The following is a 26,873-nucleotide window of genomic DNA, read 5'->3' as shown; positions in this document are numbered from 1 at the left end:
GGATACGAATCCGCTGCGGTCTTCGCGTTGAGACGCCCTGTACATGGATACGGAATGCACGATAACTGGCATGCCTGAGAGGTGCACATCTAAACCCGCTTGGTTTTACAATACGGTAGTGCGCGCGGTACCACCCCAATCAATCCTTTGTAAACACGTCCACAAGTTTCCATCGGTCGATGCTGCAACACTTCACAACGAACAACTTGTTGCGGTTCCAACATCCTTCGAAGGTACCAGGTATGTGAAGGAAGAACCAAGGACGGCGCGGGCTACAATTGTAAGAACGGGCTTCACTCCACACTACGGCAACCTTATCATCCTTCGTCATCAACTTTGAGCATCACCTCGACACCATCCCCTCTGACGGCCGTTGCTGCTTCAAACTTTCCATCGCGACAAGCACCCCGCCGCCGCCCATACAGTATTTACGTTCCCCTCCGTGCCCTTCCCGCGTGACCGCCGTCACGCCCCCGCTCATTCAAGTCTCTTTGGGAAGATCTCCGTTCGCAGGCGGCCCCACATTACACTTGCTTACGCCTTCCTCTCGCTTTCCTCGGCAACAGACACACAACCGACTCAAAACGCAGAGCTTCAAAAACACACAAAAAATCCCCGTCCGCGTTCCTTCAACTGTGCCCCTGTAAAAAGGACCAAAAAATAACCTCTTTCACATCCCGCCTGGCGACATTGCGCCGCACATCAGCGCTTCCGTCTCATCAACGCTTCCCTTACCCACGCCCAGTATCTCCCTGCCCCACCCATCCTGACAACATACCACTCCCCTCCCCATCCGTCCGGCAGCCCGCCCTTCTCCAGGGCACCTCACACATGCCGCGCACGCCGCGTGCTGCCGCGAAGGGCGTCGAGTTTTCTGACGAGCCCATCATTCTCGGCGCCCCGGCCTCTTCCACTGCCACCACCGCAGATCATTCGCCCTCCATATACCAATCTCATCATTCATCCGAGCCGCACCTTCACATTTCACCGGCCGATGTAGCTCTGCGCCCACCAGGAAAGCGTCGTGCCCGCTTCCATTCTGACCAGAGTCTCACCTTGAATCACGTCGAAGAGCCTTTGGAGACTTCATGCACGGATAGTGATGCCTCTGCCTCGATTCCTAGCTCCCCGCTGCATCCAATCGCCAAGAAAGCTTTCCTTGCCGCCCAGTATGATGGTACGCCGCAGAACGAAAAACTTGTCGAGCAATCCACCCGTATCAATACCAAGCTCAACTCAATGCCGTCGGGGGGCGCCTTTTCGTTTATGAATTCTTCGGAGGATATTGTATCAGACTCTCTGGACACTTCTGATTCTGACACGGAAACGGCTTCCTCCACGGATGATGATTTACGCTCCTCGAGAAGGATGATTCGAGTTGATGGCAGTGCAAAGCTCTCCAGCGCCTCTGGTCTCAACGACGATGACTTTCTCGACGACGACGACGACGATGGGTTTGGGATCGAGGGTGCAGAAAGGGTTGACGAAGAAGAGGACATACAAGTCCGTTCTTTTGGACGCTCCTTTGCGAGGGTATCGCTCAAGGATGGCGAGGACGTAATCATCAGGGACCCTCGTAAGAAAGACGGCGCTCGCTCCGAAGTCGCTTTTGCTCTTCCCGGAAGTGAAGAAGATGGTGGCCGGAGGAGATCCAGCAGTGTCCGCGTCCCTGATCGACCAAGGCCTTTGGAATCAGACGGTGATTCAGGCCTTCGGGGGATGAACACGTCACGAAGCGATCCTCCTCGTCGCAAGTCTCGCATGCGCCTGACCTTCAACAAGAGAGCCGCTACCGCAAACGCAGTGAAGAACGCACAACGCAAATCCATGGAGCGCAACTCGATCGATCGAACTTCAGTCGATCGCACGTCTGTTGATCGTGACGGCGTTGCTCGCCCCTCGATCGATCGCGTATTGGCGACGCGTTCGATGCAACCGGATGTAGACATGTCAAGCGATACGGATTCCGATGTCATGATGACTGGGTCATGCTTCCCATCTCGAAAAGGGACGGCCTCGCGGCGACGGACAAGGAGCTCCACGTCGAACGTGAAGCCCGGAGCGTCAGTTGATATTGCGTGGCCGCAACAAGATAAGTCGAAGCTCGGCGGATGGGGACGAAAGAAGTCTCAGGCGGCAGGGCAGTTGGTGTCACCGCCGGACATGAGCAACATGGTCGAAGGACGACGGCGCCATCCGAGCCCTGAAAGGAAGATTGTCAAGAACGTGTCCTTGCAAAAGGACGACTGGATAGATTTTGCTACCAACGCGGCCCGCAGTCAGCGACACCCGTGGCTGGTTCGCGTGTTGTCCGCAAATAGGATGTCCTCACCTGCGAAGAAACAGACGAGACCGATTGCAGCGCAAACAGAGCAGGACAAGACCCGGAAGAAGAGCAAGCGGTTTTGGAGAGTGTTCAGTCGCAAATCGAAATGATGTTTTTTTCGTGTGATGGGGGGCGTATTGTTTCATTGCGGTGCTCCGTTTGAGTCTTTCGTGGAGATCACGTTTATGTATTAAAAAGGATTGGTGGTGTAGTGGTTGCTGCGTCGGCAGGCAGGCGTAGAAATAGTGAGAGGCTGGGGGGTTTGAGGGGGGGGGGAGGGGATTAGGGAGCATTTGTAATGCTCTTCCGCCGAGAGCGCTCAATGCCTCCTCAGGAAATTACAGGTAGTTTGATGTTGCATGTATCATTAGTTGATGCGTGGTGGCTTGGCCGTTGCCTCTTCTAAGATTTGCATGTAGTGAATGAATTTACGAAAAGCGACGCGCTCGTGAGTGTCCAGACAGGACTGAGTATCAAAAAAGGCGTGCTGGTGGGAAACTGAGCCGTAGTGAGCGTTCCTCGGTTCATACGAGGTGGTTTGTGTGCTGTGAGAGCAAATACCCAGTGCTTGCGACAGATATTGCATGAGATGACCTGGCCGGACAAGGTTGATTGTAGCGGTTATTTGTAGGTGAATCGATTCCAATTGGTTTCAAAAGGTCGTTTGCTTGAGAAATAATTGTGCCGCAGAGAGTTGACAAAACGGATAGAGCTTCTAGAAGCAGTTGCCAACACTGTACAGTAGTCCTGAGTGCGTTCATCCTTGCTCCGCTGAGTCTCGCTTATTGGATGCAATGACTGCCATATGATTTGTCGGAAAAGGTTGATTTTTTTTTCTTAATTTCTACAGCTCAAATTTGGTCCGAGGCTCTCGTGCGGCTGTACTCATCATTGTCCCGTCCCCAACGCAGTCCACGAGACCCTCGCGTGAGCACTACGCAACCGAAAACCGTGCCATTCCCACACAGCAAAAACCCCTGTCCGGTGCCGCACACCTCCACTTCGCCATCACCATCTGACACTAGGCGTCCTCGAAGCAACGTACACACCCCGCCCGTACGCACCATTCGCATTCGCATCGCAACCAAACGCCCCGGCTTGGTTGCACGCGGTTATCATGACGGCTTCCGTGCACGCATTGCGTGAGCGCCTGCACACCCGAGAGCATGAGCTCAAAGTGCTGCGCGAAAAGATCGAGAAAGCGAGGCAAGCGGCCTCGAGCCCTGCCACGAAATCCATATCCGCTATTCAGCAGCGGTATATGGCCGCCGTCGCCGAACTTGACAAGAAAGAAAAGGAAATTCCGAAGCCCATCGTTAACTCATCGACGGCTGGCGTTTCGAACTTGGCCAGCAAATGGAACCAAGGAATCAGCAGCGCTCAAGTCACCAAAACCCGCGTTGATGTTCGCGGTGATGTTCGGGGTACGCAGAAGAATTTTAATGCTTCCGACGTGCCAAAGGCGACTTCAAATCAGCCTACCAAGACGAAGAAATCCAATGTAGATCCAGGGCCTGCCGAGCTGCTTGTAGAGGACGAAGATGCCGGTTTGCCCAGCTGGGCGATTAACCAATCCAAAAAAGTTATTCGGAAGGAGAATGCTCGTAGCTCTATCAGAGATGTCGATGTCAAGGAAATACAAGGCAGCGTCCTCACCAATGCCGCTAGAGATGGCTCTGAAGCACAAGGGGAATCTGTTGAAGCAAAGGGAAATGTCAAGGCGGCCCTTGCTATGTGGGGGAAGACAGCCGAGGAGGACACTCTGCTTCTCAAGAAGAAAATGGAAGAAGAAGAGAGACGGAAAGCAGCCGAGGCAATCAAACATAAAGAAAAGAAGAAAGAGGAGCGAGAACGCGCCGCGAAAGCAGCTATTGAACGGTTTGCCAGCTTGACGCTCTCCAGCCTTCCCGCTCAGGAGCCAACCAAGGAGGTTGAACTTGTCGCGTATCTTGAGAGGAAGATTGTCCTAGTCGAGAAGGAGATCAAAATCACAGAGGAAGAGCTGTCTAAGTTAGAGGACAACTAGTATCTCATTCAACTCATGCGTGTTACACCCTAACTGATATACTTCCATGTTCACTCCTTCAGTCGCCATTTGGGGGGTGGAGTCTCTGGCGTTACCGGAGACCAGGGATCATCCACAGAAGACTACATAAGTCCTTTTCTTCCTCCCCCCCCCCCCCCCCCCCCCCCCCCGCGCCGTCTGCCCCATTGCTGTTCACCCTGTTGCTATCCGGTTTACTAATAGGAAAGAGGAGAAGTGCCAGTATGTCTGGTACTCCCGATCCCGTCGGCATCCCGAGCCTAGCTACCAGTCCCATTGTTAGTCTTTGTGTCGACGTAATTCGTGATGGTAGATCGTGTGCTTTGCCGCGCCCTGAAACTAAATGTCCAATTTCCCCCATTTCCCACTTCCTTCAACCACTCAGCCGGATCCAAAATCGATCAAGTCAGTGCTGTCAACGACAGGTGGGGGAGATGTCTGTTCCGAAGGAGCAGACCTTTTCCGGTTGTCATATGTCCACGAGGGCTTTGATTTTGATGCTGTGACCTGCAAATCACTAAAATCGATCAGAGATGCCACTTCGTTTCCTTTTGAACCAACGTCGGATGTTGACTGCGAGATTGAAGCAGTCTGACTGATTGCAGAACTGATGGGTAAAGGAATCTTCGCTCGAGAAATTTGCTGTTTGGTAGACTCTGCAGGTTTCGCGGCAAGGGATGCGAGCGAGGAACCTCTGGACCGGGCGTGCCCGCCACCCACCTTATCCAGCGGTGTTAATGGGGCAGAGCTGATGGGTGGCATTTTGACGGGAGCCACAGCTGCTGCCCCTCCGAAGGCGGAATCGAAATCTGCCCATCCTTGCTCTTGTATTGCAATTCTATTTGCGGGGGCTGTGGAGTTGTTCGCATTGCTCTGCAAGGGGAAAGCCGTCCCACATGCCTTTGGTTGCGGACTGGCGTATCTAGCAGGAGAGCTCGTGGGCACATTCGGGAGAGGTTGTGCGTCGAATGAGAGCAGGTCACCTTCTGGCCCGCAGAGTTTTGGCGCTTGCTCTGTACCAAAATCTCGAGCACGTTGCTTGCGGAGACTAGCTCCAGCCTTCCGCAAAGCGTCGTCCGTTTTACGTCCAAGCAATGCGTCGACCCGTTCCAGCAACGCAAACGAATCGATTCTCTCCTCGGGAGAAATCGTCAACATGGCTTTCAGCAACTCGATATACTCGCCCGGATATTGCGGTTCTGGAGGAACGGCGGGGAGGCCTTTCAAGATCTGCAGCGAGGACATGCCATCAAAGGGCAGTTTATCGTAAAGCAGGGCGTGCCAGATACACCCCAAGGCCCAGACATCAATCTTCTCACAGACAAACTGCTTGGTATAGACATCTGCGATTTCGGGGGCTCTGTACATAGCCGAGCAGGAGTTGGCAATGTCTTCCTCGGCGTCAAGGATCTCCTTGCGCGTCGTGTGGCGCTTAGCGATGTTGGAGGCACTGCCGAAATCACAGAGCTTGTAACATGAGGCTAAGCGGTCGTAGAGGACATTTTCTAATTTGACGTCGCGAATGGCGATCGGAGGTGTTTGAGCGTGCATGTGAACAACGGCCGCGACGACGTTTTGAAATATAGTGAGGCGCTTCTCCTGTGAGAGGGTGCGGCTCGAGCGAGCGAGGTATTCCGGCAGTGTACCGCCGTCGACGAGGTCGAAGAGTAGAAAGGCGTGACCTTGATGAAAAGTGGCGCCGTGGAAGGCGACGATATTTTCATGTGGCGGAATTGCGTGCAGCAATTCTATCTCGCGACGTGCGGCGGCTTCAGCGTCGGGGTCTTGACACGGGAGTCGCTTGACTGCGTAGCGGATGGTGGTGGGGCGTGGGTGGAGCGGGGTAGCGATGTGGACAAATGAGAAACCACCTTCTGCAAACACAGGGCCGAGACGAAGGGAGTGTGGTCCGATGTTGATGACAGTATTGACGTGAGAGGTATGCGTGGAGGGGCCAGAGCTGAAGGCGTCGCTGACGTTTCGCTCAATGGCTTTTTTGAAGTTGCGGAACATCGTGAGGGTGAGATGCGGGGCGGAAGGGGTGGTGAAGTCGTTGATGGTTGCTCTTGAGGAACAAGAGGCGAGGTCTATATCACGCTACTACCCACCTGTACCTGCGTAGGTAGTGTCTATCGGACCATTGTTCCCATATGAGGACCATTGTTCTCATATGAGGACACCTGTCCTCATATGAGGACAGTTTTCGACATCTATTTTTCTTGACTTGCACCTTCTCGACAAAAAAGAAAAGGCTCCCGCCACCGTACTTGACTTCTGCCATGGGACCAGAAAGAACTTTGTGAGAATTGCATGTTCTTCCTGGTCGTTTTGAGATATGTCTGGAAAAGAAGCCTTTCAAGCCACCTTAACACCGCATGTAAAATAACTTAGAAACCAAAAATGCCAGTTTAAAAAGCGAACTAGGTACTCAATCTGCATTACATTCTTAATCTTTCGGCGTGTTCAAAGTTCTGCTATCTCGGGGTTTTTCTTCTGCAAGATGTTATAGCCGAGAACAAGCACTCTAAGGAAATAGTGTCCAAGGTAGCGTTTTAAATAATCAATTTAATTTATGCATTTTTGCAAAAAAAAGGGCTGTCCTTCGATGAGGACGAGACCGGGTCTGATAGACACTTAGCTATAGTGTCTCTAGTGGCTATTGGACACTTGTCTTCAAACGAGGACATTATTCGACTTATTTTATTCTTGACTTGCGCTTCCTCGACAAGAAAGAAAAAAAAACCGCCACTGTACTTGACTTCTGACTTGGGGACAGAAAGATCCTTGTGAGACATACATGTTCTTCGTGGTCGTTTTAGATATGCCTGGAAAAGAACGTTTTTTAAACCACCTTAAAACCGCATGTAAAAGAAGTTCGAAACTAAAAACGCCAGTTTAAGAAGGGAACTATGTACTCAATCTGCGTTAATTTCTTAATCTTTCTGCGTATTTAAAGCTGCTATGCCACTGTTTTACAAGACGTTATTGCCGAGGGCGTGTTCGTTAAAGAAATGACTTCCAAAATGGCTTTATAAAGTTTCGATTTAATAACGTTGTCCGTGAAGTCGCGAAAACACGTGTTTTGGCCGCGAGTTTGCTCAGATTTTCTGATTGCAAATTTTGCAGACAACGAGTTTTGCAAAACTCACAGCATACCGAAAACTCGGGGCATGTGAGTTTTCCACGAGTTTTCACATCCGCCTGACTACAGCAGTGCCGGATCGACCCGTCTTGAAGGAAAACGAAGTTGGATTTCCGCTCTCTCATCAGCACAAGCGAGTCTCATACTGCACGGGTCGTACCTGTTTGCGTCATGGACGCCTCTATCACTTCATTTACCCAGAGTCCATCAACGGATCAAAGCACCACAAGATCTGTCACATATGCCGGCAAAGCAGTCGCAGAACAGAGACAGGAAGAAGCCTCTAAAAAGCGGTCCTCTCCAAACGGCCCCCCTCAGCCTGTCAAGAAGACGAAACACATCGCCCTTTCGACTGACAACCTTTCTATCCTTGTGGCGAGCTACAATATTCGCTTCAGTGAGTATTCGCCCAGGTGCACGTGATCCGTCGGACGGCACAACGATGTGCCAGACTTGCGTTTGTTGCGGGCAGGTACCTTGCTGGAGGTCAGTCCGCAAAACTCGTGGTGGGATTTTTCAAACTCGGGTTTACTTTACGTCCAGAGAGTTTGTGGGCAAATGGAAAAAAACAACGCGTTATTTTACGAACAACGTTACTGTACAGTGGATCCTCGCTAACTGCATGCTCGGTTTCTGCATATTCTCGATTACTGCATGCGTTCGTCAGCTACCGGCTGCGGAGCAGCGATTCCAGCCTGTATATGATATTGAACTGCATACTGTACCCTTGGTACCGTATAACTGCATGAAGAAAGTGATCGTTATCATATCGAACCCTAATACAAAGGCTTAGTATGAAACAGGTAAAAACTTATGGCAACAGATATGCAGTGCAGTTAGCGAGGATCCACTGTATATAATTTTTGCAAAAAAGCTGGCCTCATGTGAGGCCATGCCTGACCTCATATGAGGAAATCGCTTGTCTTCAAGAGACACTTAGAGCACCCCTAGTGTCTAGGTGACAAATGACCTCATATGAGGCCAGTTTTTAGGCGGGCTTTTGCAATTCGAATAATTGTAGAAATTTATCGCTACTGTAGTGAAAAGCTTACGACTAAACGTTGGCAAACCAGGAACATTCAATTCCGTATCTCAGTCTTCCCTAATCAACACTTTCGTCTTCCTCTTCCCTAAATTTCTTCAAAATGGTGAGCGTCAATGATCCTCGAATTATTGCAGGTAACCGCGTCCACACTCGTGCAAGACTTCTTACAGCTCAGAGTAAATGTCGTCGCATGTATAGAGCCGCCTGGAAGATCAAGTTGGTCACGGGAACTGTCATTGGCATGAAAACTGACAAAGTGAAGGGTCGCAGTGTCACTTCAGTCAGGGCTAAATGGGAATTATCAGATGGCGTCAAGGAAGTCACGCTTCGCATAGCTAACATCAAGGCTGGTGAAGTGATGGAGCTGATCGATGACGGTCCTGAAGATCATATCCATCAAGAAACTGAACATTATGCGCGACCGGAGCCTACAGAGGACCGCGTGACGCCACTGGAAGGAGCACTCCGCCCGAGTACGAGGATCTCCGAGAGTTACGAAATGGATTCCCGAGATGGCCTCGTGAATGTCCACGGCCGGGCCTGGAAGCGTGAGGAAGTCACGATGCATTTAAATAGTATGATACCGCCGAGAAGATGGAAGGTGATTGGACCGATTGATGAGATTATATCCCGTGGTCACAGTCCATCTCAAATGATCTCATGGACTACTTCATGTGGATGTTCCCACAGGAGCACTTGGCGTTAATGGTTTCCTACAACAATGATGCAATGGAATCAAGGGGACTTCGCTTGACTACAACAGGTGAAATTTTGAAGTTTTTCGGCGTGCTAATCCTTATGACTCGGATTGAATTCAGCACCAGAAGGTCTCTTTGGAGCTCACAGGAAACCAGCAAATATCTCCCGCAACCTCAATTCGGAAACATCATCTCCCGCGGAAGATTCGAGGAGCTTCGTCACAATGTCACGTTTAGCTTTCCAGCTGACGCAAATGACAGATGGGGTATGATCAGGGACTTCATGGTCGCAATCAATGATCACAGAGCATCTCATGTGATTCCATCCCAGAACATCTGCGTTGATGAGAGTATGTCACGCTGCTATGGACTTGGAAGAGATTGGATTGAAACTGTTCTTCCTCATTATGTTGCCATGGACCGAAAACCCGAGAATGGCTGTGAGTTGAAGACTGCTGCATGTGGAAAAAGTGGAATCATCGTAAGAATTGAGAACGTCGTCTCAGCTGAGGAGACTTCTTTAAAGGATTTTGAAGGTGACCACTTACACGGAACCGCAGTGACTTTGAGGTTGTTACAGCCATAGTTTCACACCAATCGTGTTGTCTGCGCGGATTCGTACCTTGCTTCTGTCCACACGGCTGAATCACTTTATGAGAAAGGTCTTAGATTCACAGGTGTGGTGAAGACATCTACCAAGAAATATCCGATGAAATATCAATCTCATCTGGAGATTGCTGAAAAGGGAGAGCACGTCACACTAGTTTCGAAGCCTGTGGTCGGGCCTCACCTTATGGCAGTGATAGGAGAGGACCGAAACCGCAGGTACTTTATTAGTTCTTTCGGAACATCCAACGAAGGAACTCCAATCTACCGCGAGAGATGGCGTACACGTCATGGCGTGACAAGAAAAGAGGAATTGTCTATCCGTATTCTCTCAGTCTGCGAGCAGTATTATGAAACTTGCTCTCAGATTGACTGCCACAACAGATCTCGTCAGGATGATCTCGGCTTGGAAAAGAAGTTCGAATCAAGGAGTGGTCAATGCGTGTCAACACTTCTTTATTGTCCATTTGCATTGTGGATGCATGGAAACTGTATGCAGGTGCAGAAGGAGATGGTTCTAAGATGTCTCTAAATCAGTTTAATTGTGAGCTTGCTAACCAGTTGATTGATAACAAATATGATCGTATATCGTTACGTCAGCGAGAATCAGACAGTTGAAGTGCTGTTGAAGATGAAGATGTTGGGTTTGGCAGTGGAATTGGTACTCACCTAACTCCAACCACTCGCAAGAGGAAAAGCGCATCTGGCGAGGAGACTTGTGCTCTTTATCAATCCAGATGCAATATTTGCAAAGGTACAAAAAAGTCAAAGTTTATCTGCTCAGCCTGCAAGATATATCTTGACAAAGAAGTATACCTTTGTCATCACCAGACTGGGCGTGACTGTTTTAAGAAACACGTCGACGAACGACACGATCTTACTTACAAAGGTAAGTACTATTAGTGCTTAAGGCGTTCTCGGCCATTAAAACTGACTAAATTGGTCAGTATTTGAGTAAAATAGAGCACAAAGAGATAAAAAACTCCTTTTGTCCCCTATGGTTCTATCCTGCGTCTAAAGACTTGCTTGGAAGACCTGCAGCCGTGTCGGAATGCCCCTTTATGAGATGTCACCGTATTCAATCTCATGTTCGAGTGGGCGCTATAAAGCGTCCTGGGCTGCAGGTCACGAACAAGAAACATCGAGATCCCCGAAGGCATTTTTCGACGACTAAAGTGCTCAGCGAGGAGTTGAACTCCGGCCTGTAAGACTCAGCGATCCTTGCACAACACTGAGCTGGCTTGTCAGTTACTAACTAGTCGTTTATAGTTGTCTTTATAGTCGTTCAAAGTTCTACTTCGTAAAAATTGTGCTCCTTTTGTTCTATACTTGCGAAAATCTTAACTTTTTTGTTTAAATTTTACTGTAGAGCATTTGACCTCAAATGAGGTCAAGGGTGACCTCATATGAGGCAAATTGCCTGTCGTCTAGACACTAGCGGTTGAGTAAATGAGTGATTTTTTGATTTTTGGAGATACATTTGGTCACGAGCAACTCTAGTGGAGTGGAGTGAGTATCTCTAAAAAATTTCCCGTTGTAGTGCACTGTGCTAAGTAACGGGACAGCTGTCCCTAGCGGCCAAAATCGCGCTCGCCGCCACCACGTGTACCACGGGTATCCGTGGACCCCCCCTGCCGCTCTACCGGACCTCCCCGTGGACACGTGTAATCCCTCCGCATCCCATAGGGCCTATGGGGGCTGTACTTGGTCCCCTCGGGGCTACACCCGTTCCTTCCTAGTTATTCTAATTTACAGTATAATTTAGCTTCGCCATTACGGCGGCGGGGGACTATATAGTCAACCCGATACTCAAAGTAAAGAGGCACGAAGCCTCGGGTCTTTTACCTTGGTTTCTGGATTGGAGGTTGTAGCCTCGACTCGGTACTGGCTCGCCCATACCGACCGAGCCATCTACACCCCTGGGATCCCAACTGCCTTCCCCGCGCGCGTCGCCCCCAACCGCGCGAGCGCTACGTTAATTACTGTGCTGTCCGTTCTGTTAGTTCTGTTTTTCCTTTAATTCACCCTGTTTATTGCTGACTACGTTGCTACTTTCCTACCGCGCAAGCCGCGCCCGGATCCCGGTTCCGGTCATCCACCGGGTGGTCTCCCGAATTTCCTTACGCGTCCGAACGCGCGTCGCTCTGCCTACAGCCGCCACCCGTGGCTGTAGTGCACGACACCCGTTTTGAGTAAATCTATCTCCAAGCAGCCGACCGGATGGGGACAGATTTACTCACTGGCGCAAATAGAGATGCGAGTAGAATTGCGCCACCTGGAAAAATTACCAAAAACCCACGCCAATTCTATTGACTGGGCGCGAGCAATGTTCTCTGTGCACAGGGAACACCCCCAACACCCCCATCCCAAGCTGAAATTACCCGCTATTGCCACCCTCCTGCATTCTTCCTGACGCCTTCCCTTCTCCCTTTCCTCCTCCTCTCCTCCCTGCCCTTCCTCCAGGGCATGATGGTGTCATGTGGGGCTTAAGGAGATGCGAACCGGAGACGTCCCCCACAGTATATCCGTACAGCACCACCACTACCATCCCTCGTACTGGATGACCACGGCTGCCGAAAGATCCAATCACTGCACAACACGATTGAATTTGCCCTCTAACCGGTAGTGTTGCGCCTAGAATCGCTTTCTCCAAACGCTAAATTTCTCATATTTAACCTCCAAATATAACTAAACCAGTAGGGGTGCTCCTAGAGGAGGGGAGAAGAGGAGAAGAGCAACGAGAGAAGAGGAAAGGGAGAAGCGTGGATTGGGAGCCTGTTTTTACATTGGAAGGAGAGGGCAAAAAGGTCTATGGCTGCAACGAGACACAATTTACTGTGGCTCTATGGGTTACATACAAACAATTGGAAGCCGCCGATAGGCATTGACTCAAGGCACAGTTGTTGAAACTGCGTGCCGGTGCAGGTGCCCATGCCACGTGTCTGCCAGGTTTTCGTCGAATGAGGGACATTTCCTGTTGTGTCTCACGTGTGCTACATGGCAGTGTTATGGAGCTGCAGCTATGTTGAGCCCAAGAGCATCGCGAACGGCAGTCCTGCACTATTACTAATTTCCGTGTATGTGTGTCTGTTTGTGTATGTGTGTTTGTGCGCTCCTTCGCGTGTACCTATTGGCGGACGTCGGCACTACCGTGACAAGTGGCGGCCACGAGCGGGGCCTGGACACAGGCCAGGCCAGCCACGAGGACACGTGGCAAGCACCAGGACACTGGGACACGTGGTGCGCAAAATATTTACAGTACTAAAAACGGTGTGTGTGCGCAGCTGATCTACAAGGGTCCTCGTTAATGAATCCGACTTTAATGAATCCGTTCCAGTAATGAATCCGGGTCGGGGCTTGACACACCCTTTTATGACAAATCGTATGATAAGAGGTATGATAACGATATGCTTCAATAACAAGGTGAACTGACCACATTCTATTCACATCAAATACTTGTATGTTGAGGAGAGTTGATTTATTACTGCTTTTTAAAAAAATCGATGATACTTTTCTGCTTCTGTTGCGGAGCAGCAGCGTTTCTTTCCGCCGTCGCGACTCGCAAGACATCTACCAGCTTTCTTTGAATGATTTCACTGGCACCCCTCCACTTGGCCTCCTCCACATTATTCCGCATCCATTCCACGTTCGAACAAAGTGCCTTGTAAGACCTTTCCCTTGATAAATTTGCTTCCTCTTCGGCTTTTTTCCTTTCCAAAACGGCGTCTTGCTCGCGTTCCTCTCGCAATGCCTCCTCCTGTTCCTGCTCCAGAACATCTAAGTGCTCAAAAATTGCTTGGGGATCACTGTCCGCAATCCGCGCAGGCCTGGCCTCCCCAGAGCTCAGGTCGCCGAGCCACTCAACAACTGCGGCTTCAATTTCCGTTCTTGACTGAACGCCCTCCGTTGCCCGCACGGACGGTGTGAGCATATTGATCAGATCCTCCGCATCACCATCTCCCCATTCCGGAGGATCTCTCAGATTTGGTCCATATCTGGCGTGCTGCTCTTCGCGCTGAAGTCCAGTTCCATTTCCATCGTCAGTGCTGTCGCTTTCCGACGAGCCATTTTCATTGGCAGTTGATGGGCCACGTGTCGCCCCACCACCACCCATCTGCATGCCCGCCTCAAGTCCAGGTGAGCATGTGCCTCTCATTGCCGCCTCGACAGGTGGTTTTTTGTCAATTTCCTGGCAAACATTTTTGATTTGCTGAGAAGTCAGGATGCCAGATTTAAGCCAGCAATTGACAACAGTGTTTTTTGTTCATTTCTCCATGGCTCTATGCAAGCATTGAATGGCATCCAACACATGGGCCGGGTGCCCATATTTGAGGTCTTTCATTCCAGGCTTCTGCTTGTCCCCGAGAGCTCGGAGCTCTTCACGATTGTCGAGAGTAGACACAATTTGTGCCAGAAGGTCTGATCGTGCATGGCATTTAATCGCCCGAATGATTCCCTGGTCCGTGGGTTGATACACAGAAGTCACGTTAGGGGGAAGTGGGATGTACTCCACGCCTTCCAAAGTGGGAAGGTTCTGCCCATGAGAGCTGGCATTATCCACAGCCATACAAACCTCATCACTTGTAATTCTTCTAACTTCTGGATACCATTTGTTAGTTACAAAGTAGTTGAAAAGAATACCCGTCATCCATGCGTTGCTCTGTGACCGATAGCATCTTTCCAAGTCGTCTTCTCGGGATGCTAGTGCAAAGGCTCTTGGGTTCTTCTGCTTTCCCAACACGAAAGCTGGTAGAATGTGGTCCCCTGTCGCGTTTGTGCAAACTGTAAATGTGAGTCTGTTCTTGCTTCTCATTGCTTTAACGCCTCCGACCTCCTTTCGATCTTCCTCGGGAGCCAAATACGTAATGTTTGGCAACAGCTGGTACATGAATGCAGATTCCCCCTCATTGTAGATTCGCGAGGGGTGGTACCACACCAACTTTACACAGAACGCAATCATTTCATCCCTCACTGCTGTTCTATCGACAGAGCCAGACTCCCCATACAAACGAATAGCGCCTTGCATTCCCGACCTCCTCAGGAACTTGTGAAGCCAACCCCGACTCACCCTGAAGTCGTCCTCACTGAGACCACACTTCCCACGCAACGCCCTTGCCTTTGCCATAATAACAGCACCAGTGATAAGGACACGATGCGTCCGTGCTAGCCTTACGAAAGACAAGAGATATTTTCCAAAGCTGGAAACTTTCCCTCCCTGAGTCTTTTCCTTTGATCGAGTTCATGCTGACTCAGAGCCTCGCGTCTTCGCTAAATCGACTTAACTGTTGCGAGAGGAATTTTAAAATGCTTGGCGGTGTCCAGGAGAGATCGTTTCTCACTGTCGTCGTAGTACTGAAGGGCCGATCTTTTGAAAGAAGCACCGTAGCTTCTCTTCTTAGATCCAGGTTTCTGCCTGCGTCGTGGTTTCTGCCTGCGTCGTGATTCCTGGGCGGCAGTACCCGTAATGGTCAGCTGTTTGTTTGATTTGCTCATAATGTCCGGGTCTGTTGGCGTTCAGTGTGTCTACTACAGGATACAATGTTCCAAACAGGCTCAGGCCTACCTTTATGGATCTTTAGCATGGTTTACTAGTCGTTTGACGCCAGTGAGTAGCTACTCACTGGCGTCATTTATATACTCGTTAGAATAAGTCCGATGCACAAAAGGAGACGGTTGAACACTCCTTCATAACATTATACTGTTCAGTAGTTTGGCAATGCGCACTGCACGAAATGCTGCGAGAAGAGCCCTGAGGGCAGCATTGCTGTACCGTGTCATACATTTTATCATACCTCTCTACTGCCCGTTCAGGTGTGACCGCTAATGAATCCGTTCCAGTAATGAATCCACCTCATTGGCGCACACAGGGCAGATTCATTAACGAGGCACCACTGTACTTTGTGTCCTATGTGAAAGACGGCCCGCGGAAACCCCAAAGTTTGGGCAGAAAGTCTGTGGGCCATTTAAAACTTCTGCATTATGTCAAAAAGGGGTGCCTGCCGGCCAGGAGACAGGTAAATGGGGGGGAGGGGCACAGTACATGTAGTAGCCATATCCAACATGCATGAAGTCGGCGCGGCAGCGGCAGCGGCGCGGGGAAGGGAGGGTCAAAGGCGGAGGCGAAGGGGCACATGCGGTGTGGGACAGCAATGGCCGTGGACGGGGCGCGGGAGGTAAGCGCAGATCGCGGGCCGCGGGGACCGGACCTCGGGGGAAGGGGGTGACGGAGAGGGCGGCGCGCGGCGCAGGAGCGAGGAACGCGGAATTCGGTCGCTGCTTGCCGAGAAGGTGTCACATCCGGCGAGGCAGGAGGACGCGCGCGGGCGGGTAGGGGCTGGGAACCGGCGCCGGGCGGCAGAGTTGTGCAGAATCGTCTCGAGAGGGGTGAGGGGTGCAGGGCGTGGGGCGCGGGGACGCTGGAGGTGGGTGCAGAGCGCGGGGACCGGACCGTGCCCCCGGGGGAAGAGGGTGGCGAAGTGGGAGCGCAGCGCAGCGCAAGGGAAAGGAAAGCGGAAAACGGTCGCTGGGAGCCGTGCAGGTGTCGCAGCCGGCGGTGCAGGAGAACGCGCTCGAGCGCGGCCGCGTGGCTCGCGCCCGGTGGCTCGCACGTCGAGCTAGCGCGCCCGTGCGAGACGGAAAGCTGGGGGAGACGAAGGGGAGGACAGAGCGAAGGAATGGGCTGAAAAGCGGGCGCAGGAGGGCGCGAAAGACGGAGGGGATGGTAACGGTGAGAGCAGGCTGGAGCGCGGCAGGAGGCGGCGCCATGCGCAGATGGCGAGGGAGCACACGTGGGTGGCGGAGAAGCGGAAGACGCCGGCTGCGGCGGCGCCGAACGCGATGGGGATAGTTGGGGCGGCGCCACCGCCGAAGAGCTCCGGGGCGCGCGGCACGCGCGGTGGGGGCCAGAAGGAGACAGCGGGGAAGAAGAAGCGGGCGGGCGTGGGCGAGTAGTGCGGGGCGGGCAGCGGCACAGGCGACGGTATGGTGAGCAGGTAGAACGTGACACGCGTGAGCTAGAAGGTGTACAGGGTCATGAAGCTGTTAGGCTTCGCGTCGGTGACGGACTCGCGGGCCGGGGTGCACGCAGTGTGTATGCGCGAGGTGGTGCGGCGGATGGCGTAGGACGCGCCGTTCTGCCGGTACGTGGCCATGGACAAGGACGGGAAAGGGCTCGCCATGGCAAGGCATGCGACGAGAGAAGTGGTGAACGGGTAGTACGTGGTGGGTGACGTGGAGAAGGAGATGCCCAGACGCACGGAGGTGGTGCTGCACCGGACGGATCTGGACAGGAGTGAGCGGGATGCGCGAGTGATGAACACGATCAGCGTGAGGTTCGATGAGCGCGACGGGCGCGGGGAGATGACGTTCATGTTTGTGTCGACGGTGGGGATGGAGAAGAAGCGCGGGCGGAAGAGCGGTAAAAATAAAGCTTGAAGTACTATACACCGTTACTGGACATTCAAACTCTTTCGCATACCTCCCCACTTGCGGCGCGGAACGCGCGTCGCGGAGCCCACTTGTTCTGCACTACTACTAATTTTCGTGTCTGTCTGTCTACTTGTGTATGTGTGTGTGTGCGTTCTCGCGTTGCCATTGGCGCTACCGTGACAAGTGGCGACCAGGGGCAGGGCCTGGCCGCAGGCCAGGCCGCCCCGGTGACAAGAGGCGACAAGTGTAAAAGTTTAAATTAAAATTACTGTGCAGACTGCTGGGCGGGGCCCTACTACAGTACCGGTTGACAAGTGGCGACAAGTGTAAAATTTAAAATTACTGTGCAGACTGCGGAGCGCGGCCGCGCTACACGGAGCGCGGCCGCGCTACAGTACACTACAAATTTTAGCCCGGATCCGTTTAAACCGCGCCACGCGGATCTACATAGTGGGCGGAACTGGGGCGGGCACTGCGAGCACGTGACGGCGGTGTAGTAGATGAAAGCGTACGACGGGGGGCGGACGCGTGAGACGCCGGGCTGCCCGAAATGCCGGAGGCTCGTGGCGACGTGGGCGGGGCGGTGGTGCGCGGGCGGCTGTGCGTGGGGGGGTCGGAATTCTTCAAGGCGGAGTTGCGCAGCGCGTGGTGCTTCGACTTTGGGGAGCGGATGTGGATGCGCGGCGACGAGGAAGTGCGGGCCCGGGCCCCTAGTAGACAATTTCGCGTTTAGTGGACACCACTTGGGCGCGTGCGTATCCGACATGTGGACAATTAGCGGACACGTATTGACTGGGTAATGCTAATTTCCAGAGCTACTCCAATACCGCCACAGTGCAAGCAATTACTGTCCAATAGTTATGCGTGTGTGCCAGTCCCTGTCCACTTGTAGTGAGAATACTGTGTTTTGTCCCCTACTGTACGGGCCTCAAAAATTGTATTGCCCCTACGCCCAGAAGGATCTGTAATTGGCGAACATTCTTGCCAAGTGGCTGAAACAAGCGCCAGTGAAATGGACAAGTGGAATAATGGTTGCCTGTAACGAGAGACACACGTGGGACGTACAAATCCTGTCGCGGCCTCTTCACCGCCGTCGACGGCGGCGCCCGAATTGGATTAAACCTTATGATACTACATTGAATTTATGACACATATTTACAAGAATTGATCCCGTTATCGCAAAGTTCGGGATTACACGAAGCCGACCTGTGCTCATGTTCTCACATTTCACGCCGTTTCCACCGTCCGCACCATCCCCGGAATCTCATACAATCACCATCCCTGTACGAAACCGTTCTTCATCTACAAACATTCTATGCGACACAGTTTCTATTTCCGTATTGGATCATGCGGCCATAGCTTTCATCCGGACCGTTGCGTAAATTTCCCTCATATGCATGCAACGTCAATTTCAACTACTTGTGTCATCGAATTCTCAAACGTCCTCCTCCCCCGTCAGTTGCGGCACTGCCCCGGCGGAATCGTCACGAACACGAGGCGAGAAAACGATCTATTCCATCGGGGGATTTCTTTCCAGGGGTTTCGACGGCGTACAGGCGCGATGCGGGGTCCAGAAAGAATGTACGACGACCCCGAAGGTTTGAGCTGTTCCCTCGCGTGGGATAGGCATGGTCCATAACCCCGATACGATGGAGAAGCACTGATGAATCTTCGACTGTTGGCGTCTGAAAGACGGCCGCTGTTGGTGCATATACCAGGGCGAGAGAGGTCCGCTTCAGATTTGGAACTCAGTCCGAAACGACTAGTTGGCGGAGTTCCTGCCCGCGGGGAAGGTGAAATTTGTACACCAAGATCCGACGGATACGACCGTAGTATACCTCTCTAGCATTTTCCCCGCGATCAGATTCAAATTCGGCACTCACGTAGAAATTGGATGTTGCACCCTTGCGTGAGCTTCGTGTATCCCACGCCCCAACTTTCTGTTTCGAAGTCCCTACGTTCAGACGAATCTGTTTGAAGCATTGGGCGGTTTCATCCTGAACACAACTCTCTGAATCAGCAGCGGTCATATCCTCAGTTCGTACGAGATAATCGATTAAAAGTCTCTTCAGTGTTCTGTTCCCGATGGCGTATCCAGAGATCCTGATATCTTTGGTATGATGGTGAAGGCTGCCACCATTCGATATAACCTCTTCTGTACCGCTGTCTGAAGATGAGTCGTGATCGTCAGACCGTACAAAGTGCTCCTTGAACACAATCTTGTAACTCTCAATTAGTTTGCAACTCTCTGTTAGAGCCTCTGCCGGAAGGGCGCCCGCGTTAAGTCTGTTCTTCACCCAACAGATGAAAAGCTCCACCCACCATTGCGCGTAGTTCACAGGCGATCCGAAAGCTCGAATGTTCTCCTCTAGATGAATCAATTGATGTACCCTAAACTTGCATATTCCCACACGGTCCTCACTGTACTCGCAATAGTCTCGTTCCATGTGCCTGACGGACGAACTGGAGAGATTCCCGATTTCGGTAACATCATCATCGGACAATGCCGGTCTGGTACACAGCTCTACGAGATCTGAAAGATGTTTGAACCCTATGAGGTATTTCATCGGCAGGTAGCCATCCAGAAGAACGAGGCCATAGTGCAATAGAAATTGTTTGCATTCCGATGCTTTCCATTTGCCTGACACAGAACTTTCCCGGGGCTTCGCTCCAAACGCGACTTACGGGACACTGGTCCCCAACTCCCGTAGCTCCTCGTCAATCTGTTTCCATCGTTAATCACTTATTACATACTCCTGGGGTGCATCTGCACATCCGGCGAGGTGAGCATTTTTGCCTTTCCAGATCTTCATAAAATGCCTCACAAGGTTCAAAGTCTCGTGCATCATATCTATTGGAAACGAGATGAATGGTGTTATACTTTTTCAGGTCAAAGATTGCAGTGCGCCCAGTAATCCCACAATCGGTTATTAGAGCGTCTCGCTCCCGAATAGTGAGGTCTGCCTCATCTGACAATTCTGAAAAGGTGATATCCACGCTGCGTGGGTCGCGAAGTGTAGGAGTCTCCATATTGTAGTACCTCACAATTGTTCTCCGACCATCCAAGACCTGGCGAAGCTTTGACGGAAAGTAATAGTGATTTGACCTGCCTTTATGAAAACTGTGAAACTCACAAAACCGACAAGGGGATTACCGTTGGGCCCAACGGTCCCAGAAATTTTTGTAACTGCTTGAAAGTCACCCGTAAAGTCCATAACATGGACGCGAACCTTTTGTGTTGCACCGTCGTGAAAAGAAAGCTCAGTACCACCACCACTATTGATAGAATTGACCTCATCAATGAAAGGGTACAGAAATGTGTCTATCATTTTCGGTTGCCTTGGACCCTTGACAATGCCTAAAGGAACAACATTTCGCAAAAGAAATCTTAGTTCTGGAGGTAGATTGAGATTGAGGGCAGTGATGGGCCAGCAATCGTAACTGCTGTTCTCAAATGTTTGAAACCCATAGCAGGAAACAGCGAGAAACAAGTCCCACTTCACCGCATCCTCACCACCAAGTTTGTCCACAAGCTGTTTGTAAACCGATCCGTCGAAGTAGTCGGAGAAGTATTGATTCCCAGAGTCCGGTGCATTGGTAGAGTTTTCGTGACGATAGCCATAGAGGGATTTACAGCTCGCCCCGTCAGCGACCCAGGCTTTCCACCTCGAAAGCAGTGGAAGGGCCTCAAAAGTTGTGAGGTCGGGCGCCATGCCTTCTTTATCGCATATCTTGCAAACAACAGTGTCTGGTGTGCTGGACACACCTCTCAACAGCATATGCCCCCGACAACACATAAAAACATTTGACAGTATCAGGCCTAGAGTATTTGATCAAGTTGCGTGGGGCAGACTTCCATCCCTTGCACTGCATGAGTGTGTTACCGGCTAGCTGTTTTTGCAGATTCCCAATAACCTTACATATCCGTTTCATTACGGTCCCCTTCACCGAAAAGTCGACGCGAAGCCTGAATAGTTCCTTATGTCTTCTGCAAAAGGAAAGGAATCGATCATATGCTGCTCTCTGAAATGGAATAGTTGCTGTCCCAGTACTTGGTGCCGTCATCTCATCAAAACTGCTTTGAACTAAGGGTGAGTCAGCACTACCATCGGACTCTGATGAGTTTGTATCCAGTCCAGCATCGCGTTCCTCTTGAATGTCAGATGCTAGTGTTTGTATGGACTGGAGAAAACTTGAACCAGAACTTGTACATGCCGCCAAGAGGACATCCGCGAAATCAGATTGTGTCCCTCCCCCCTGCGGATTCCGCGAGTAGCTGCTTTGATTGTGATCCGCAGGTGTAATCTCATCATCTCCATAGACTTTTACGGCATTGGCTGCGCTTAAATTGTTTTGCTCTCCGCTGGATCCGCGGGCCACTACAAACACGTCACCGTGCGGTTGTAACAATGGAAGTGTGGGTGATCCCGGTTGATGCAGCGTGTCGATGACACCTTCAATGCTGGGGTAGCCGGGATTGTCGAAGGGACAGATTGAGTACCACTGTTTGGTCGATGTGCATCGCTCTTTCCATTTCCGCCGGAGGAATCATTCAACTCTCTAAAACGATGTCGCTGTTGTGTAGCTGCTTCTGTCGAAAAAACGGTCCCGATGACAGAGGAGGCAATTGCTGTTGCCGTCTACGTACATTTGCGTCGCGCTTGTGTCGTAGCATAGTCTTCTTCGACGCCTTTTTTCCTGGGGGTCGACATCGGCATGCGTAGTCCGCCAGACATACATATCGAGGAGGTTCAGTAGATGCATCCATGCTCAGAATAGTCCCGATCGGAGACGGCGATGTGAGGAAGGGGAGATCCCCCGATGATCTGCACAGCGACGTACCATCGGTATAAATATTGACATTTATTTCATGTTCTACATACCCGTGTCCGAGTCGTCTGAGTCACGCGGTGACAAGAGCGCGAAAATTGTGGTTTCGCTTCGACCTGTTAATACTTGTCAATCAAGCGAAACCTTTTCGCTCCATACAAATGGATATATGTACGTACGAATGTGCAGACCACATGAGGCATCTCATGCATTGAGCCAAATCACGTCCACTTCGCCCGGAGACGGACCATTTCTAACCATAACATTTCTGTTTCTCTGAACTGAGAAACCTTTCTCCAGCCGACATGACTCGATCCCTCATTCCTCGGCCCATACGACAGAAAAAGAAATCCGGTCTCCCTATCGGGTTGAATTCTTCGCGCGACCCTTCCAGGCGACGCAACCCGGCGCGATAAGCGGACAATTACATCAAGAATCACAATCAGAAGCAGCCAAACAATCCTGAGAAGAAGCTGTTGGAATTTGAGGGTCAACAGGACGATCGACTTAGAAATGAGCGTGCATACCGTATTGTTGATACGCAATTGCGTAGGCGCTTAAAAGGAATGAAGATATATGAGTTCCTTACGTACAATCAGGCCTCGCGAGTGAAATGGGACTTGATGGATGATATTGTTCAGGATCTTCGCGCTAGCCCAGGACTTTCGGTATTTGCACAAGGGGAAGACGACTGGCTGATTAAGCTCCTCATCGAGCTGAAAATGGAAACAGTGAGCCGCGAGAACCGCAAAAACTTGGGGGCACAGAGACGCGCGCAAAGAAAAGAATTGGAAGTGGCACAGGCAGGCAATCTATCACCTACTCCTGTAATAGATGCACGTACAGGAAATAGAGAGGCCGAACAATCCCGAAACGAGGCGGTTCAAGACATTGCGACCCGAGTCCCTACGACATCCACAATTGATCCCAGAGCAGTCTACATTGTGCCATACATCCCTAGTCAGACGCATAGTCATTCGGAAGGGGAGGAATTTGATTATGAGGAAGACGATGAGATCTTACCAAACGACCCACCGAGTGGTTCGCGTGTTCGATTCCGTCAATACGATGATGTGGTGGGAACTCGTGCTGCTGATGGACATCACTCACTCGAGTTCTCCGCTCGAACAATTGTTCAAGATTCGGACAGTGAAACGCAGCAGGAAGATGAATTCAGTGCGCAAAATCGTGGCACCCGCATTGCTGCCCTTCAGGCAGAGTTGGCAAAGCTACGAGATGCAGAATTAGATGCGATTGCAAGCAGGAGTAGCATTGATTTGCAAGAGCGGAACACACGTACCGCGCGTAGCTACTTTCGTTCTGGTAGAACCTGTGTGCCGTTGGAAACGAGACTCCCGAGTCCTTCCACCCGACCGGGAGTTTCTTCTCGAACCCAAATCGAGCGTAACTCGGGTAACTCTGCAGCAGTAGCTAAGAACGGAGCTGGGCATGCACGTCGCAATCGAAAAATCCCCCCGAGAAGCGGCCTTGGTCAAGCGCAGGAGGAAGAAGTAGGAATGCTGCTGTGAGAGTTATGAGATTGGTCTTTATGGCCAATAACGCTTCCCTCAAATAAAGTTGAAACTGGAAGTTGGACTTGACTGTTTGCCATATAGCTGCCCGCTTTACGACGATGGCTAGATAGAACCAGATGGCCGACGTTTGCAAACATTTTCAAGCCCGCAGCAGCAACTCACATCCTGTAGAACGCGGCTTGAGGCTTCCCGATATATCCTTGAAGTATGTATCACACTTGTTTCCAGATGTCTTCAGGGAAGCCTTTTAGGGGACCAATAGCGCTGTAATCAGGTGGCATGCAGGGGAGATGAAGTGAATTCTACGCCTACCGTAAGTCGATTAATGTTCTCCACTTGGTTGACGAGAAAAAGGTAATGAAGAACGCGGGCGGGGAGGTTAGATCTTGGATAGTACCACATCTGGCTCAGTGAGGAGTAAACGTATGCGCAGAAATATTTGATGACTTTAAAGAGGTGACGCGCAGTGGGACAAGACTCATCGGAGTCAGTGGGGGGGGGGGCGGGAGGGGTTCCTGCTACGTGCCGTTTGAAGTTCAAAATCCAATGGTGAGAGAATGCAGATCCATTTTTAGATCATGCGCTTTGAGCTCTTGTCAATAGTTGTCCGTTTGTGGTGGAGTCGCAGATGAAACCTCGAGACAACAGGGAGAGTACACGCTCACTGTTTACATCCTGCAGGGCAGGAAGAGGCCATATCAGCAAGCGCACTGGTGACCAAAACATACATTTATGCGGAATCGAGTTCATGCCTTGTAAAGTTTAGACCATGATACTGTATTATTTCGTATTATAGCATTCATTAGGGGTAGAGAGGCAATACGATATCGCTCTGCTTCGATGAAGAGAGAACAGGGAAGCCCGTCACAACATATGGTGATTGATTTCGCCCATGAAGTCATGTAATCAATATGTGCATTCAGCTAATTTTAGATCACAGTAAAGGGAACCAACGCCACCGTTTGACATACTACTGCATCATTCCTCACGTTAGTACTCAGATTCATTAAACATGAACGGCTTCGTTTTAAACAGCAAGACCCTGTGGGCGACCCGCAGTCCTCTGGGCACTGGATACGGGTCACTGGAGGGGCTGACATTTTGGGGAGGAGGGGGGAGTTGAAAGCTGAGGGGAATGCGACGGTGGTATTTCCGTAGGAAATCGATGGGCTGGATGAATCAGTAGATTGCAGGTCACAGTAGAGCAGGAGTTTGCGATGTTGTACTACGTGTACCGACTGAGAATCGTACACGTGTGGCAACAGGTGTAACTAGGCGGAATTTGGCAGAGGCGAGAAAGTGTCCTTTCTTCCAAATTCCGACGCACTTCCGAGAATGAAATCGAGACTTATGCGACATACGACAAATGGATTGAATGAGTATTGAGCCCAACTGCACGAGCCGCCCTGATCGCGTAACTTGAGCAGCGAGCATCTGTACGTACACTAGTACAGTACCGCACGCTGGCAAGATCACGAGGATGTCCTCAACTTGCCACTCCCCCATACAATACAAACATGACCGCACGGTCCATGACGACACGTACAGTATTCAGTACGCATGCGGCATCTATCGGAGCGGGTAAATTACTGTACAACGGTACCCGCGCGTAACTGGCGCGACCGGTGGCAGCAGTCGCCGCTGTCCAACGCGCTGCCCACGCCCGACGAGCAGGTGTGCGAGCCGCTCGTGCGCCGCGACGCCGCGCGCAAGGACGACGAATTCGCTCGCATCATGCAGGAGCCCGTCTCGTTCGCCATCTGCTGAGACCCGCCCCCCTCCTCCCGCACCTGCCTTGTACAGACGCGTCGACGCGGCGAGGAAGTCGCGCGTTGACGTCATGCCGTCACGCGCACGTGACTACGGTACAGTACCGCACCGCGTCACCGCCCGGAAACTTTAATTTTACCATAAACTTCCGCTCCCCCACCCAAAGAATCTCCCAAGTGTCGCTCGACCACATTTCCTCCCTGTAGTATAACCCCCCTGGGGCTTTTTAGTTAGATTAGATCAACAACGGATCTAGTGCTGTAGAGCCCGATGCTCTACAGTACTACTGCGCGTGGCCACGTGTACCCCTCAGGTACAGTCCACACACGTGTACACGTGTATCGCGCGGGACGGAAGCGCGCACACACACGTGTACTGTCAGCCCCAATGTCTGACAGTATTACAGTACGGTCCGAACTGTACTACATTAGTCCACTACAGTGCTTCGGTACTGTAGAGTTGTAGATTGTTTTGTGTATTAAATATGGAGCGGACCGGCGGCGGTGGAGGAGGACAAGCACGGACTTGTCACCCACCGACCGTCAAGGTCCGACTTCCCGCTTATTCTAAGGTAGCGCTCGCTAACTACCTTAGAGCGGCACCGAGCGCGGGTTGAGGACGCGCGCGGTACGCTGACGAGCCGGCTCCGCCTCCGCCCGTCGGTACTGGATCGTTACCCAGTACCGCGCCGGGGCGTCGAGGCGTCGAACCGCTCGCGCGTACCGGCGTCCTCCCCGTTCCCGCTCTACCACGCTACCCGGGCCCGCTGCCCGATGCCGTTAGCTGGTGTCCCGCTTCAGCCCCGTCTTCCCGATCGACAAGGGTCTCGGTCGAACTGCGCATACACCCCTATCGCTGGGGTGTTTATGCTACACTCCCGCCTCCCTCGCAACCCCCCTTTTTCTGCCCGCCCGCCGCCGTCGTCGTCCCCCACGGGAACTACACAACTGGGGAAAATTTTGTCCATTATTCGTCAAGTAACTGGCCTCATCATGAACTGTAGTTGCACCTCTTCACGCAAATTTCCAGATACGGCCAATTAGATGACACTAGTTGTCCACTAAATTTCCAAGTCCCGTTAGCTGCCAACACGTGGCCAACGGTTGTCCGCATGGGACCCCCCCTGTCCACTAGCTGTCCGACAACTGCCGTTTTGTCTACTAGGGGGCGGCGACCGGCGGCCACAGGGACGGTGGGCTGCACGATGACGGTGGGCGAAGAGAAGTTTTGTGTGTGAGGAGACGACGTGGAGGAAGAGTGGGCCGGGGAGGCGACGGGAACGGTGTGGGAGGGTGGGCGTGGGGCGTTCGTGGCGAATATGTGGGGGGCGCCGGGGCGGGGCGGCGTGGAGCACCACACGCGCGTGTGCGCAGGGGGGAGCGGAGGTGGCGAGAGCGGACCGGGCCGGAGCTGGACGGCGTGGAGTACTACAAGGGGCTTGAACCGGGC

The 26,873-nt window shown here is 51.8% G+C and overlaps 3 protein-coding genes; 2 read left to right on the top strand and 1 right to left on the bottom strand.

Annotated features, from left to right (window-relative positions):
• The first annotated feature begins 831 nt into the window (after positions 1-831).
• Positions 832-2,824, top strand: CHC_T00004306001 (hypothetical protein). XM_005715686.1 is given in 2 exon segments: positions 832-2,436; positions 2,437-2,824. The coding sequence occupies 1 exon segment, from the start codon at positions 832-834 to the stop codon at positions 2,434-2,436; it is 1,605 nt and encodes a 534-aa protein (XP_005715743.1). The 3' UTR covers positions 2,437-2,824.
• Positions 2,825-3,443: 619 nt separating this feature from the next.
• CHC_T00004305001 (hypothetical protein) lies at positions 3,444-4,352 on the top strand. Its single transcript, XM_005715685.1, has one exon. It carries the CDS (start codon positions 3,444-3,446, stop codon positions 4,350-4,352), a length of 909 nt encoding a protein of 302 aa, XP_005715742.1.
• Positions 4,353-4,751: 399 nt separating this feature from the next.
• CHC_T00009003001 (Serine/threonine protein kinase) lies at positions 4,752-6,383 on the bottom strand. Its single transcript, XM_005715684.1, has one exon. It carries the CDS (start codon positions 6,381-6,383, stop codon positions 4,752-4,754), a length of 1,632 nt encoding a protein of 543 aa, XP_005715741.1.
• Positions 6,384-26,873: the final 20,490 nt, after the last annotated feature.

This window comes from Chondrus crispus, genomic scaffold (genome assembly GCF_000350225.1).
Source record: "Chondrus crispus Stackhouse genomic scaffold, scaffold_225, whole genome shotgun sequence".
In the NCBI taxonomy this organism is placed as follows: Eukaryota; Rhodophyta; class Florideophyceae; order Gigartinales; family Gigartinaceae; genus Chondrus; species Chondrus crispus.
The sequence above is the reverse complement of the archived record's forward strand: the minus strand, read 5'-3'. Positions and strand labels throughout refer to the sequence as shown.